Source organism: Eumetopias jubatus, unplaced genomic scaffold, assembly GCF_037043125.1.
Source record: "Eumetopias jubatus isolate StellerSeaLion01/CBP00866 unplaced genomic scaffold, mEumJub1_p1.0 scaffold_6, whole genome shotgun sequence".
NCBI lineage: Eukaryota > Metazoa > Chordata > Mammalia > Carnivora > Otariidae > Eumetopias > Eumetopias jubatus.
Window position 1 is genome coordinate 61,215,057 of NW_028274812.1, and position 15,854 is coordinate 61,230,910.

The window sequence follows — 15,854 nt, forward strand, 5'->3', positions numbered from 1 at the left end:
AACCCTGGATGCACTGAGTTCCTTTCTTTCCCGCCAAAAATAGAGCCAGGGAAAGGAGATCTTACATAAAACATTATGGTATTGTGGGTCAGAGAGTATAAAGATTTTTTTTATAACTTGCTGTGTGTACAAAATATTTTCTGTTATGTAAATTTGCTTAGGAGATATCTAAAGTAAAAAAAATAGGCATTTCTTTTTTGGCAGTTTGATTTTGGTGAATTTTTATAGAATCCACATTTTAAAAATTGCTGGACATTTGACAGCTATCCAGTGAAACTTGCTTCCTCCCCCCTGCCCACCCTTCATCTGAAAATTTTCTTCCCTGCTAATAGGACCAAGAAGGATTGAAGCTAATGATGACTGTGGGTGTTTAGAGCATGCATTGTGGCTCATAAATCAAGACTGACTAACTCATAGATAGAATGACTGGTGTCAGTAAGCATTATTTTACATTATAAGGATCTTGCAGGTTATTTTAATTCCTCTCAGAGCTCTTTCTTCAGTGTTTCCCACTACTAGGAATTTATTGTTTGTTTTCATCCTTAGTGTTTAAGAAATTATAGTGAGTGTTGACTGTGTAAAGAAACGTTTAACATAGTTCCTACGTCAGGCTATAGGAAGAATAAAGATATAAACATGTAAACATCCTTCCTGTATTTTTATTAATAAAATAACCGGATGGTAACTAATGAGTGTAGACCTTAAAACATTGGTAGTGAACAGCTGAAGTCCAGCTTCTTCGGCAAAACGTTGCATATGACCATGATATAATGAGTAAAATGGAACAGTAGTATTAAATCACTGTTTTAAAACTCCCTTTGTTTCACTCATTCTGGTGCATGAGCAGAGGCATAAGTTGTGAGAAGAAAGTTTAGTAATGCTACTTTTTAAATTTTAGAATCATAATGGATAAAGATCTTCTTTTGCAAGATTAAAGCTCTAGTCTACTTTCTCACCAGCAATTTCTCTTCTATTTTCAATTCAGCCATGTTAGTTGCTGGGGGGCTGTTTGAATAATCACAACGGTACATACATAAATTTAAGTTTTCCATATTTTACAGTAGTATTTCAGCCACTAAAACTATAAATCTTGATAACATTCCTTTAAGCATAGTCCTTGTTCCCATGAAGAAAATAAAATGTTTAAATACCAGGAAGAGAGAATTCTCTTTTTGGGTGGGAGATACTGGAGTCTTGCCTACTGATTGCTGTGGGCCTCCTTGACTTGACTGAGGAATTGATAGTCATTATGGCTTGTAGGCAGCATTCCCAGAATAAACAATACATATTCATGGCTTGATTATTAATGAATAATCTATGAATAAGTATGGTCTATTTATGCTCATTACTGTGAAGAAGACTTATTTATAATACTTTAAAGAAAAAAGTACATTTTTAAACTAGAGACCAGTGATGATGAGCTGCTGTTGAGCAAGTCTTTGGGAAAAGTTTGATACGGTTTATTTTTGTTGCCGAAAAACCTTTCCTCACAGGTTGGAACTGTTTAACTGGATTTCAAAGAACTTTTTAGGAATTGATATTATTCAAAAGAGTAGGAAAGTAGGTTGAATTGGAATAACAAGAACTTAAAAGATTTAATCAGTTATCAAAATCCTATTCTATCTCCAGCTTTGTGATTTGCAACTTCAAGTACTGCTCATGCATATCATTACTCATTAGAACCACATCTTTTATAATTCCACTTTTCTTTTATAATAGAGTTCCCTAGTCTTTGATATTTCTTTGCCCCCACCCCCACCCCACCTGTTTGTGCTTTGAGGCTTAATCGTATCACTCTGATGCTCAAAAAGCCTTAGGTTTATTTTTTCCACTACTATTTTTCTTTGGATAGTTGCCCAAATTAATCACCTTGATCTCCACCTCAGTTATGTAGAGATTTTTATCCCTGACTCCTCTAATTGTTTCATTCAGAAAACATTCTTGGATGCTTTTTAGATTCAAGAATTTTATTAGGTGTTTTGACACAGAGCTACAATTTTATGGGATAAAGAGCTTATTGCTTATTTGTTTGTTTGTTTATTCAATTGCTTACCTATGCTTTATACAGTTACCTCTTTTAGAATGTCAATTCCCAGAGATTTAAGGCAATTTTAAGACTTTCTTTCTCCTGCCAACAAGGAGTTTTGTTTTTAATGGCTTTATTTTGGATCAGATGTATTAAAAAATGTTCCAAATTATAAGGGATTAAAGATTTATCTTAAATATGCTGTTTCAGAAAACTCAGAATCAGCTAATAAAATGTACCGTTAGGAATCAGAAGCCATAGACATTTACGTCTCATTCTCCCCTTCCCTTTTTTTCCCCCCTTACCTTTATACATCAGGCAAGTTCTGAGGATTGGTGCCTTTTATTTTGATGAGTAAACTCAGATTAAATGATTTATTCATATGATTTTATCATTTTAGGGTGCAAGTTACCATGTAGTAAATTACTTCTTATGTGCCTATATTACTCTGGACAAATTACTTCACCACATAAGGATAAGCCATTTCTTTCTTTTCCCATAGCAAGAGACCTAGTTTAGGTCTTCTCATAATACCCTCAATATCAGGAAATACTTTATGAGAATTCATATCATGGAATGAAGAGGCTGTAGGAAATAAAGAAGCTGTAGTTCTCCTTTTAGGTGACCAGTATCACAATTGAGACGAATACATAGATGACCAAGACAAAAACATGTATGTAATTATGCAGTAACATAAAACTTACATGAGGAGCATTAAGGAAAGAAACAAGAGTTGTGTTCGGCTAATTAATTGAGTCTGCTACTACGTCTGCCTTCTTGAACTGCAGAGATCATGAAGAAGTAGGTAGTATAGATCCTATAAGTTTAGGAAGACACAGTATGGGGATATTAACTAAATAATCTGCTCAGAGTAAAAATATGCAATATAGAAAAAGAGAGGGAAAGTCCAAAATGTACTGTAGGCATGATCATTATCTTTATTGTGCTTTCAAATTCTGTCATTCATTAAATCAATTTGGGAACTTTTCTAGTCTGTTAACAGCTTTCTGCTGACTGGCTTCTCTCTAAATTCTTTAGAGGAGAAAAGTTCAATAATGAGGTAAGGAGAAAAGAGATGTCAAAGTGTTGCAAGTATCAAATCAAAATAGAATAGTTTTTAGTTCTTGAAACCCTACATCCATTTCTAGGTTGCTAGCTTACAAAAATATGAAGAACTACTTGTAACTACTATTTATACTCAAAGTTAGGTAAAATTGTTAATTTCATCATATTTCTTGGGAATAGTTTAACCCTAGTAAGGGAAAAATACCCTGAGCCCATAGAACTTAGTCTGTTCTGGAGTAGAGGAAACTTAAATTCTTCAAGTGAATTTTCTTAATTGGAAGATACATTCAGTAAACTCTCATCAAATGTTTTTTCCATGCCTGACATTGTGCTAAGGATTGGGTATGCCAAAAATCTGTTTCGGTTGCCAAAGGATTTGAGGCAACTTATAAATCTCAATCTTCCCTACAAATTAGTAGGGAAGGACATTGTAGTTAAGAGGGAAAAAAATGTAGTGGTTTAGGAATAGATGAGCCTGAGTTCAGTTCAGTGTAGAGAAGGTGTGTCATAATTTAGTATACATTGCCCACTTTTGAAATAGATCCAGAATCTGAATATTGAGCACCACATTCAGTGCTACCATCTGGATCCAGTGCACCATCTTCTCTTTCCTGAGTATTTTAGTGGTGTCTTGACTGTCCCCTTATTTTTACTCCTCTTCCCCTTCAGTCTATGCTGTACACAGAAACCAGAGTGATCCTGCTGAGACACAAGGAGCTTGTGTCACTCTTATGCTCAAAGCCCTCTCATGATTGAGAATGCCATCTCCCTCAAAGCCGAAGTGTTTATGGGACACACATTATATGAACTGCCTCTTAACCTCTCTGACCTGCTCCTCATCTCTCCCTCACTTTGTACCTCCTACATTAGTCTCTTTACGCTTCCTCACTCTACGTGGTATCCTGCCCCAGAGCCGTTGTGCTTGCCCTTCCCTCGGCCTGGAATGTTCTCTCCCAGATACCTGCTTTGCTTACTGCCGTACTTCCTTTGGGTCTTGGGTCTTGACTCATCTTCTTGGTGAGGCATCTCTGACAACCCTACCTACCCTTGATACTTCCTATTGCCCTTCCCTGCTTTTATTTCCTCCTCCACACTTTTCACTTTCTAATACTATTTGTTTTACTCATTTACTTGTTTATAGCCTACCTCTCCTACTAAAATATCAGTAAGCTCCATGAGAGCCAGGAATTTGTTTTGTCCACTGCTAACTCCCCAGGGCCTAGAGTAATGCCTGGATCATAATAGGAGCTCAGTAAATATTTGTTGAATGAATAAGTGAACATGCTTGGTGTAAACCGCAGTTTAGCTAATTCAATTTAGCAAAGGTAACAGTAGTGAGACATGTTGGAAGAAATCTGGGAGAGGGAGTAGCTTGAGGAGTGTCAGGGAATTTTAAGGAAGGGGTGGGCAGTTGTGTGAAATGCCACAATAAGTCAAGTAATTCAAGCACTGAAAAGAAAGGGCATTGAGTTTGGCATTTAAAAGGAAAGGGCAAATTTAGGGAGAGCAAAACACATATTGCAATGGAGTAAGAATAAATGGGTGTTCAGGTATAAATAAGATATGTGGGCAATAGTTATTTTCAACATTTAAAATAAATTTGTAGCAATTGAATTTTTTATTGTTGTTTGAATGTGAGTTGGCCAAGATTCAACTTGTATTTTCATGTTTGTGGGGTGCTTTGACCTTTACCAACTGCTTTCACATATTGTTTGATGTTCAAAACCATGAGGCAGTTTGGTGAGTGCTGTTATGTAATTCTAGTCTGCCTTTTACAGCTGAGAAAGTGCTGAGACTTGGGTAAATGCCTTTTCCAAGGTCACATGCCAGGAAGTGGAACAGGGCAAGAAATTAATCGTTTGACTTAGAAGTCCAGTGTTACTTCTTTTATTTTCATAAGGGATTGATTTAGTTAATTTTCCTTTATATGTCTATTTGGAAGCTAATTAATCCATTCAGGAAAAAAGACGTGGCATAAATAAACTAACAGTATGTTACTGATGCACCGTGGCACTGTGTTAGGCAAGAAAATGTCAAGAGACCTGGACAGGGGTAATTGGTGCACTTAAGGGTTCAGTTTGCTTAGTTGATGAAGTTTCATGGATTCAAATATTCCTAGACTCACATTTACTTTTATATGATTTTCAGATGATGATTATAGACAGGACTGTCCTCCCCCATCTGTAATGCAACTACAATAAATATTGTTATTACCACTCTGATACAGAGTTTTATGTCTGCCATGTTGAATTATTTCTGTGTATTTATGTGAAGCTGTAATTGAATATCTTGTAATAATTTCAACATCAGTCTAGTAAATAGTAACAGTTTTAAGGAACATTACAATAGGACAGTTAAACCAGTTCAGACATTTCCTTAGTTGAGAGGAGGCTAGTCTGATTTATTTTGAGGTCATTTAATTAAAGCTTTCACCTTGTGTGCCACATTCAAAATAAATTATCCAGTACTGTATGGGTATTGTTTAGGGGGAAATACTTCTAAGAGTTATGTTATGTTTTTGGTTTTTGGGCTCTACCAATTCAGATGTGAATTTTAGATAGGAGAAAATACATTCTCTACTTTCTTAATTTTTCACTTCGCGTTAGCTGACTTTTTATATGATATGAATACATCTTATCATATCAGGTTGAATTATTTTAGCCTAATCATGCCTATTTTGGTAAGTAGTAAATGAGAATTTAAGGGAAACAAGTTTTACATTTTCTGTAATAGAAATCCATTCTTCTGAAGGTATCTACTAAGAGTTGAGGTAATTCCAATGTACTTGCAAAAGTATCTTTTAGTTTTACAAAATTCACACGGAACATTGTTTTTACAGGTTTCTGAAGGTTTGTGGATCTGAATTAGTGCGCCTTGAATTATCTTGCAGCCACTTTCTTAATGAAACTTGCTTGGAGATTATTTCTGAGATGTGTCCAAATCTACAGGACTTAAATCTCTCATCCTGTGATAAACTACCACCTCAAGCTTTCAACCACATTGCCAAGTTATGCGGTCTTAGACGACTTGTTCTCTATAGAACAAAAGTAGAGGTAAGAATAATCATCATTTACATCTTTGCTAGTGTGATAGCCAGCTGAATATTTAGTTGCCTGTAATTGCTCATGATAATATGCTTTCTGATTTTTAAATAGATTTTGATGCCACTTGACTATTCTAAAATTAATAGAGCTGATTCAGTCGTTTCAAAATTATTTAGTCTATTGTATTGTTTGTATAATTATAGGAAAACGTTCTTCTCTGTGTTTTAAAATTTTTGTAAGGTTGTTCATGTTTCTAGGTAAAAAAATAAGCAATGGGTTGAGGGGAGCTGAAATGCTGGCAGGGAATGAATTAGAGAAGGAGGTAGAATGAGGAGGAAGCAAAGTGGAATTTATCCAGGGCTAGACTTAGAAGTTAAAGTTCTCAGTACCATGGGGCGCCTGGGTGGCTCAGTTGGTTAAACATCTGCCTTAGGCTCAGGTCATGATCCCAGTGTCCTGAAATCGAACCCTGAGCCAGTCTCCCTGCTCATCGGGGAGTCTGCTTCTTCCTCTCCCTGCTCTTGCGCTCTCTCTCTCTCCCTCTCTCTCCCTCTCAAATAAATAAATAAAATCTTAAAAAAATTTTTTTTCCATACCATAGTTTAGGAGTCTCATTAATGAAAAATGGAATCTTGTCATTTATATTGATCTACTTGCTTTTTTTCACATAGTATCTCTAGGACTTCTTTCCAGATCACTACATAGAGCATTTGACTCTTTTCATTAACTGTGTAGTATAGGTTATACCATAATCTATTCATCCATTCCCCAAGTGATCAGCCTTCAGGTTTTTCCAGTTGTTTTCCTTTTACAAATTATCTAGCAATAACATTCTTTTGTGCAGAGTTTTGATATACATGCTGTTATTGCTGTAGGATAGAGTCCTGTAAGTGGTATTGCTGGATCAAAGAGGATGTGCCTGGGCCCCTGTAGTAAACACCCACTTATTGTCATATACTCCTTTCCTCTACTCCAGTCATGTTGACCTTTCTGTTACTTGAACATTCTGACCTGGTCCCAGCTCATGGCTCTTGCTTTTCTGCCTGTCTAGAATATTCTTCCAGCTTATTATGTGGCTGCCCTTTTCTTAGCTCAGTGTTCAAGTATTTTTTTTCTTCAGAGATCACTTTTTGGACATTGATAAAAAGGTAGCCCCCCCACTTTCTGGTTTGTTTCTTTCATATCATACAGTTTTATTTCCTTCTTAGCATCTGAAGTGATTTTGTTTTCTTCCTGATATCTGTCTCCTTATACTGGGATATAAATGTCATGAAGGTAGGAGCCTTGTACATCTTTTTCATTGCCATATTTCCAATGTCTAGAATGGTACTTGGTAAGATTGGTCATTTGATAAATATTTATTAAGTGAATGAATAAGATAACCAAATTACTTTTCCAAAATGGTATACCAGATGCTTTCCCGCTATAGTGAACCCTTGACTATCTTGAATTTTTGTATTTAACCTCTGGTATTTCAGTTTTCTTTTCTCTAAAATGGAGAGAATAAAAATACATATCTCAGGGTCATTGTGAGAATTAAATTACATGTAAAGTGCAAATTACATGTAAAGTGCCTAGAAGGTACCTAGAACATAGTAAACTCTCAATAAATAAATGTTAGTGCTAATAATATCATCATGGCAGTTTTGTAGTATGTTTTACTCTATGGTAGGGAAAATCTCATCTCTATTCTTTTTAAAAATTTTTGTTAATCCTTGTATATTCTTCTTCTGGTTGTATCTTTCAGCAAGGATTTTATTAGAAGTACATTATATTTCATTTTGCTCTTTAATAAGGCTTCCTATCATTCATGTAGGCCTTGTTTTACATCCAAGAGCATGTTATAGTTTTCTTCACTTAGGTCTTATATCCTGGTTAGAAGATTTATCTTTTGCCTTTTATAGTCTCAGATACTGTTTCTTCTATTTAATTTTGATTGACTATTGTTAGTTTAGAGTTTATTGTTTTTTCTATATATATCTTGTATCTGCTCAGCTTGTTGAATGCTCATAATTGTTCTAATAACTTTTTACTTATGTTTTTTGGATTTTCTAATGATACAATTATATAACCTCAAAAAATTAATACACTTTTTCTTTCTTTTTCAGTATTTGAAGTGTTGCTTCATTAGATAGAACTTAATAAGTAGTGTGGAATAATAGAATCATAACAGATACACCAGTCTTATTTTTAATATAGTGGGGATATGTTATTATTTCATTTCAAAAATATCTATACAACAAATATTTGACTACCTATTATGTGCCAGGCACTGTTTTAGGCACTGGAACTTTAGTATCGAATTAAACAGACAGCTTCTAATGCAGCTTACTAATTTTATATGTTGTTTGATGTTGCTTTCTGCTAAGTAGTTTTTATCATTCTTGTTTGATTAAGAATATTTTATTAAAAATTATATTATTTTTAAGCCTCCATTACTGCATTCATCTTTTTTATTATTTTACTTAAGAGTATAATGACTTATGTTGAATAGTCCTTGCATCCCTCCATGTTTTTAATTTAATAGAAAACTAGGTTAGTTTCCTAATATTTTGGAGCTGAATTGCCTGAATTTGAATTCTAGCCTTATCACTTATGAATTGTTACCTTGAGGAAGTTTCTTGACCCAAATGGAGATAATAATAGTATGCATCACAAAGAGTTGTTGTGAGGCTTAAATGCTTTAATGTACATGCAGTGTCTATAACAGTGTCTATAATAAGTGAGATTGAGTTGTGGTTTTCCTTTTCATGCTATTTTATCAGGTTTGGGGCTAGGATTGTGACTGCATAGCAAAATGATTTGGGAAGCTCCTGTTTTTCTCTTTGATCTGGCATAACTTGAATAGATGGAAATTACCTGTTATAGAATTTACCTATAAAACCATCTCGGTATATAGCCTTTTTTATTGGTAGATCAGAGTATATACCTTTTTACAGACATGGTTTTTTTTTCTAATCTATGGAAGCCTGAGTATGTGAGTATAAGAGCTTCTGTTTAATACAATTATTTTCAATTTGGGGCAAAATGTTTAGCTAGAGTTTAACTGGTGACCTAGTATGTTAGAAAGGAGACTGATTCTAGTTCTGGCCCAGTGACAAGCTTAATGATCTAGGGTGAGTCACATAGTCTCAAATTCCCAGATTTCTTTGTAATATGAAAGGGCTATTGTCCCTGAATGCCAGTTTAAAGATAATATTAGCCCCTGTTTTCATTCTGTCGTGAAATGACTTAACCATTTGTGAGTATAAAATCGTCAGCTATCTTTTCTTGGGTAGGTCTGTCCATTCTTAAATTATACCATATCTTTTTTTTATTGGTATTTTTACTACTTCATTGGTCTATGTACTATAAACTCTGAGATCCTTTGAGCAAGATAATGCCTCCTTCAAAAATTTTCTGGTTAAATTTAACTTTAAGAAGAAATATAGCAGTTAATTATTGAATAAATCATCGGGAAGAAAAATAGGGTAAGAACCAAGAAATTATATTAACCTGCTAGGTATCTTACATCTGTGATGATTTTTTAAAAAAATATCCCATGGTTGGTGCCTGGGTGGCTCAGTCTGTTGAGCTTCTGCCTTCCGCTCAGGTCATGATCCCAGAGTCCTGGGATCGAGTCCCGCATTGGGCTCCCTGCTCAGCGGGGAGCCTGCTTCTCCCTCTCTTTCTGCCCCTCCGCCTGCTTGTGCTCTCTCTCTCTCAAATAAATAAATAAAATCTTAAAAAGAAATATCCCATGGGATGCTTTTGAAATGTTCTGTATTAACATGATCTAGATGTTAGGAAATCATTAAACGATCCAGTTTTCTTTAATTTACCTTAAGAAACTGATAGAATATGACTATATATTTCTGAAATCATTTTCTTTTATTTTTTATTAATTTCAGGTATACAATATAATGATTCAACAATTCTGTATGTTAGTACTCATTGTGTTAAGTGTACTGTTGATCCCCTTTTACCCACCCTCCCGTTCACCATCCCTCTGGCAACCACCTAGTTGTTCTTTTTATTTAAGAGTGGTTTTTTGTCTCTTTTTTCCTTTGTTTTGTTTCTTAAATTCCACATAAGAGTATATTTTTTAAAAAGTTTGATTCCTATTTCGAGAGTGGAGATCTATACATATGTATCTAAGTCTAGATAGCATCAGCTCCAGCTTGTTTCAGTTACTTCAATATAGATGTAAAATTATTCTATGAATCCATTAAATAAAATATGTATTGTACCCTATGTTACTACCTCTTAAAGTTTATTTTTATTAGTACATCTGCTAAAATATTATAAAAATAATCTATAACTTTGTTTTATATAATTTTTCTGACATCGAATATGTAAAAAAGTTCATAAAATTAAATTTTAATGATTTACAGTTGACATACAATAAAATAAAAAATAATGCCATTTCAGTTATATAAAAGGGAAAATCCAAAATTGGGAAAAACACAGGCAGTATTTACGTTCATTGCTTCTCAAGTCTATATTCAGTGCTCTTTACCTGTACTCACTTCTACCGTCCTCTCATCCTTGGGCTCTATCTCAGACACTGACGTGGGTACTAAGCAGCTCACAGGAATAAAGGGAGAAGGCAGCATGATCAGCTGGTCTCTATTAACAAGCAGAAGCTGTAACACTGGTATACATACCAATCTGCAAACACTTCCCTCTTCGCTTAAGCAAAGCATTACGTCACCCCTTCTTTCTTCCATGCATGTACATTTCCTATCCTGCACTCAGTGGTGTTGGTGGAGGAAGAGCAAACAGAATAAGAAGACACGATCTAGGGGCCTGGCTTCTCTCTAAGCCTTCCATGTAATCATTGGCAGTACATTCTGATGTTATAAACTGTTTTGAAAAGAAGGAACAGCAGTTAAATCTTAAACGCCTCTGTTTGCTCTAAGGAAATATGTAGAAGAAAAAGAATATACAAATTTGAACTTCTTGGGAGAGTTTTTTTTTTTAAACAAGGAATACAAATTATCCAGTGCCACTTTTACCCATTTTTCTAAATTCTACAAAGTTCTAAAATAAGCAAAAATGAATATTATAAAATGTTGAGTCTGTTATAGCATTTAACTTCACAGAGGTTAGATTTATGATTTAGTAGAGTTACACTTTATGTGTCTATATATAATTTCCACTAATAAACATAATACATCTGTGCCATTTTATAAGACTTAAGTAAGTCTGTGTGCATAGTGAACAAAGCTTTAGGCGATATTGGAGACCTGGGTTTTAGTCCCAAAGTTTGGGAAAGCTTCCTGAATATATTGTGTTTGCTGTCCTAGACATTTTGCATTTAATTTAATTCTTTACACTAGTCCAGTGAAAGTGGTGTCACTCTCATCTTACATATGATCAAATGGAGGTCCCAAAGATTAGTAACTTTCCTAGGGGCACAGAGCAATAAGTTAGAGTCAGGTTTTGAACCTGGCTTTGGTGGTCTTAGTGTTATAATTAAAATTATAAGATATATAAAAGCATAGAATGGTGGTTATTCTAATAACTTGGCTGTCTCTATTTAAACCAGAGATTTTTCCTTACTACCTATTCCTTTTCTAGTTTGCAACTGGTAAGGAAGTATGACGTTGTAACTAGCACACACAACATCACAATCCAGTGTAATATATGAACTACTAAGTTATATTATATAAATATTTTCTAGTTGAAACTACTACAGGGAAGTGGAAGTTTTGTCTTTTATTTTTATTATGGTTTTTTTCTTTAAATTTTTTTATTGTTATGTTAATCACCATACATTACATCATTAGTTTTTGATGTACTGTTCCATGATTCATTGTTTGTGCATAACACCCAGTGGCTCCACGCAGAACGTGCCCTCTTTAATACCCATCACCAGGCTAACCCATCCCCTTACCCCCCTCCCCTCTAGAACCCTCAGTTTGTTTTTCAGAGTCCATCGTCTCCCATGGTTCGGCTCCCCTCCGATTTCCCCCCTTTCATTCTTCCCCTCCTGCTATCTTCTTCTTTTTTTTTTCTTAACATATATTGCATTATTTGTTTCAGAGGTACAGATCTGTGATTCAACAGTCTTGCACAATTCACAGCGCTCACCATAGCACATACCCTCCCCAATGTCTATCACCCAGCCACCCCATCCCTCCCACCCCACCCCCACTCCAGCAACCCTCAGTTTGTTTCCTGAGATTAAGAATTCCTCATATCAGTGAGGTCATATGATACATGTCTTTCTCTGATTGACTTATTTCACTCAGCATAACACCCTCCAGTTCCATCCACGTCATTGCAAATGGCAAGATCTCATTCCTTTTGATGGCTGCATAATATTCCATTGTGTATATATACCACATCTTCTTTATCCATTCATCTGTCGATGGACATCTTGGCTCTTTCCACAGTTTGGCTATTGTGGACAGTGCTGCTAGTGCTCAACATCGCTCGGCATCAGGGAAATCCAAATCAAAACCTCAATGAGATATCACCTCACACCAGTCAGAATGGCTAAAATTAACAAGTCAGGAAACGACAGATGTTGGCGGGGATGCGGAGAAGGGGGAACCCTCCTACACTGTTGGTGGGAATGCCAGCTGGTGCAGCCACTCTGGAAAACAGTATGGAGGTTCCTCAAAAAGTTGAAAATAGAGCTACCCTATGATCCAGCCATTGTACTACTGGGTATTTACCCCAAAGATACAAATGTAGGGATCCGAAGGGGTATGTGCACCCCGATGTTTTATTTTTATTATGAACAAACTTACTTTGAAGTCTTAGTTGTTCTGCACTTATAAATAAGTTATTTAACTTATATATATTCAAATTACATTTAAGTAATAGTTTGTGGAATCAATATGTAATAAACTGCTTTAAGCAAATAGTTTATATAGGCCAATTCTCAATATTATACTGTAATGGAGAGTAGCATTGGGATAGATAATCCCACAAATAATATTGGCATGTAAAATGATATGCTGTTGATGTCTAGTGGTATGTTCTTCAGTGGTTAGGCATAGCCAGGCGTGTTGCAGGTCTGATTACTCAAGAAGACTGAGAACCTGGGAGAATGAAAGCATAATAGCGTGAGAATTGCCTTTTATGCTGGTAGGTAGATCCAGGCATGCTGATGGGGCCCCTTCCTGAGCCAGTGGTGAAACAGGCAGTGAGCACAGGGCAGTGGGCTTCTCTCTCCCTGACAGATTTTACCATTAGGGCTGCTGCATTGACCACCGAGCCTCATGCGTAACCTTGTTGGGAGCTGGGGTTGTATCCTGGTGCATATCCTTTGTACTGCCTGATTGCTGCTTTGGTAATAAACTAAAATGAGAGCAACTTTAAAATAAGTCCTAGTTGTCATTGTCACCAGTTTTTGAACCCAGCTTTTTATCTGGCCTAGTTCATTTAAAAAGTCAAACCTATAAAAAGAAAAAAAACAAAGTAAATTGGTGGCTTCCAGGGGATAAGGGGTAGGGGGAGGATAAGATGAATAGTATTTAAGGGTACAAATGTGTACCGTGTAATAAATAAGCCAAAGAGACCTAATGCACAGTGTAAGGAATATAGACAATAATATTACACTGTAATGATATAATTTATTGATTGCTTCAATCGCAATCATATTACAGTATATAAAGGTATTAAAGTATCATGCTATACACCTTAAATTTACAGAGTGCCACACATCAAATTTATCAAATAAAAAAAAAATTTTTTTTTCTGCCCAGCTCCACTGCTTTGGCTAATACTGTAGCTGGTACTTACAGTGAGAGAAAGCAGCAGTAGGATCTTGTTGAGACTTTAGCTGTGATTAAAACTTTTGCTTAGCAGTAGGGTTCAGGTATCTGATTCACACACTATTTGATAATTTAAAAACTGGGAAGATGTTTGTTGTTTAGTCTGTATCATGGACCTAAGTCATATAACTTAGTCCTTATCTTGGTTTTTCCACTTAAAAGATTTATGTGCTTGGGGAAGTCACTTGTACTAAGCTAAACGTTTATTTGTCTATTAAAAAAAAAAAAAACAACAAGCTTACCCTATCACATAGGCTATTGAGAAGACCAAATTAGGTTATATGTTTAAAAGAACCACACACTTTATAAATCAGATGAACTTGTGTAAATGTGAAAATGGTAGGGCAGATTTACTCAGCATGATCCTACACAAATATTTCCACCTCTGGGAAGTATTCTTATAGATCTTCCTAAATAGGAGTATCTTTCCCATCATGTGCTAAGGGAGATTTAGGCTGAATTATCTCTTTCACCCTTTCGATTTATTTCTGGTGAAAGGAATGTTCATTCCTAATTTGCGAACTCCATAATTGGAAGGACCATGTTTGACTGTATACTTCTTCACGAGTAGTACATAGAACAGTGTCTGGTGTTCACTATAATGCGTATATGTAGTAGGTATTCAGTAAACTTGTGTTGCATGAATAATAGTTAGCTCTTATCAATTCATTTTTTTTCATTATCAGATAAACACATGTATTAAGCAGATGGATGGTTAGATCTGAACTTGAAAAACTTGTAAGAAAATATTTGAACTGTATCTGTTCAGAATTCTTAGCTCTAAAAGATAGTGAAATATAGTTCAACTTGTTTTGTTCATTTATTTCATGAGCTCTTCTTTCATTTTTTAGATGTTTAGGCTTGAGATGAAAAATTGTTTCATCAGAGAAATAACAAATGTCTTCTTATAACTCAACCAAAAAAAAAATCACTGAATAAGCTATTTGCAGAGTTAGTAGTATACATTTGTTGAATTTCAGTGGACACAAAGCAGTAAACATATGCCTTGTAAAGAACAAGATAGTATTGCGATAAAGAGAGGCAAAGTGGACTGGTGTGCAGTAAGCCCAGATGCATACTAAGAATGTCACCAGCTTGTGCTTAGTCGGAGAGGAGTCCATGTTGGGCAACCTTTTTGAGAAGAAATGGCCCTTGAGCCAGGACTTGGGCCTTGTTTACTACATGATCCCAGAGTAACTAGTGAAATGGGTTGGTAAATAGAGTAACTTTCTTTTTAATGAATTTGGTGGATCTTTTAGGTTGTATAGACAACATTTTAGGCAAAAGATGGGAACTTAGAGCAGACAGGAAAGAACCTTGTTGAACTAGGATCTTCTGCCATTCATGACGAAGAGGTAATTATAATAGAGTTAGAGATATAATGATAGGAAGGACTTTGTTTCAGTCCGATTGGTCCTTTTCTTCTCTGTTCACAAGATTCTTACTATGTATGATAAGCACTGATTACAAGCATTTCTTCCATCATACATGATGATGTATTTTCATGAGAGGAGGGCTGTAAAAATTTAACTCATTAAATAGACTTTTAAATACTTAAAAGGAAACCTTTTATTTTGAAATGATTTTAGACTTAAAGAAAAGTGGAATAAAAAATACATTCCCCTACCATATGCATAATTTTTTTTTCCTGAACCATTTGGAAATAAGTGGAAGATACAGTTCTTTGCTTCTAAAGGGGCATATATCTGCAGCCGACTCTTAAATACTTGTGTTATGAGCTGAATTGTGTCTCCCCCAAATTCATGTGTTGAAGTCCTATCCCCAGTAGCTCATAATGTGACTGTATTTGGAGAAAGGGTCTTTCAAGAGGTAATTAGGGTTAAATGAGGTCATCAGGGTGGGCCCTGATCCAGTATGACTTGTGTCCCTATAAGAAGAGGAGATTAGGGGTCGCCTAGGTGGCTCAGACTGTTAAGTGTCTGCCTTTGG

General features: G+C 35.4%; 1 protein-coding gene across 2 annotated transcripts in view; it reads left to right on the forward strand.

The window, feature by feature from the left end:
* The window catches only part of FBXL4 (F-box and leucine rich repeat protein 4), a 79,357-nt gene that overhangs the window by 36,088 nt on the left and 27,415 nt on the right, over positions 1-15,854 (forward strand). For both annotated transcript variants that reach the window (XM_028104184.2, XM_088023913.1), the window contains exon 6: positions 5,931-6,144. In XM_028104184.2, the coding sequence (XP_027959985.1) occupies positions 5,931-6,144 (214 nt within the window). The remainder of the gene's footprint in view (positions 1-5,930; positions 6,145-15,854) is intronic.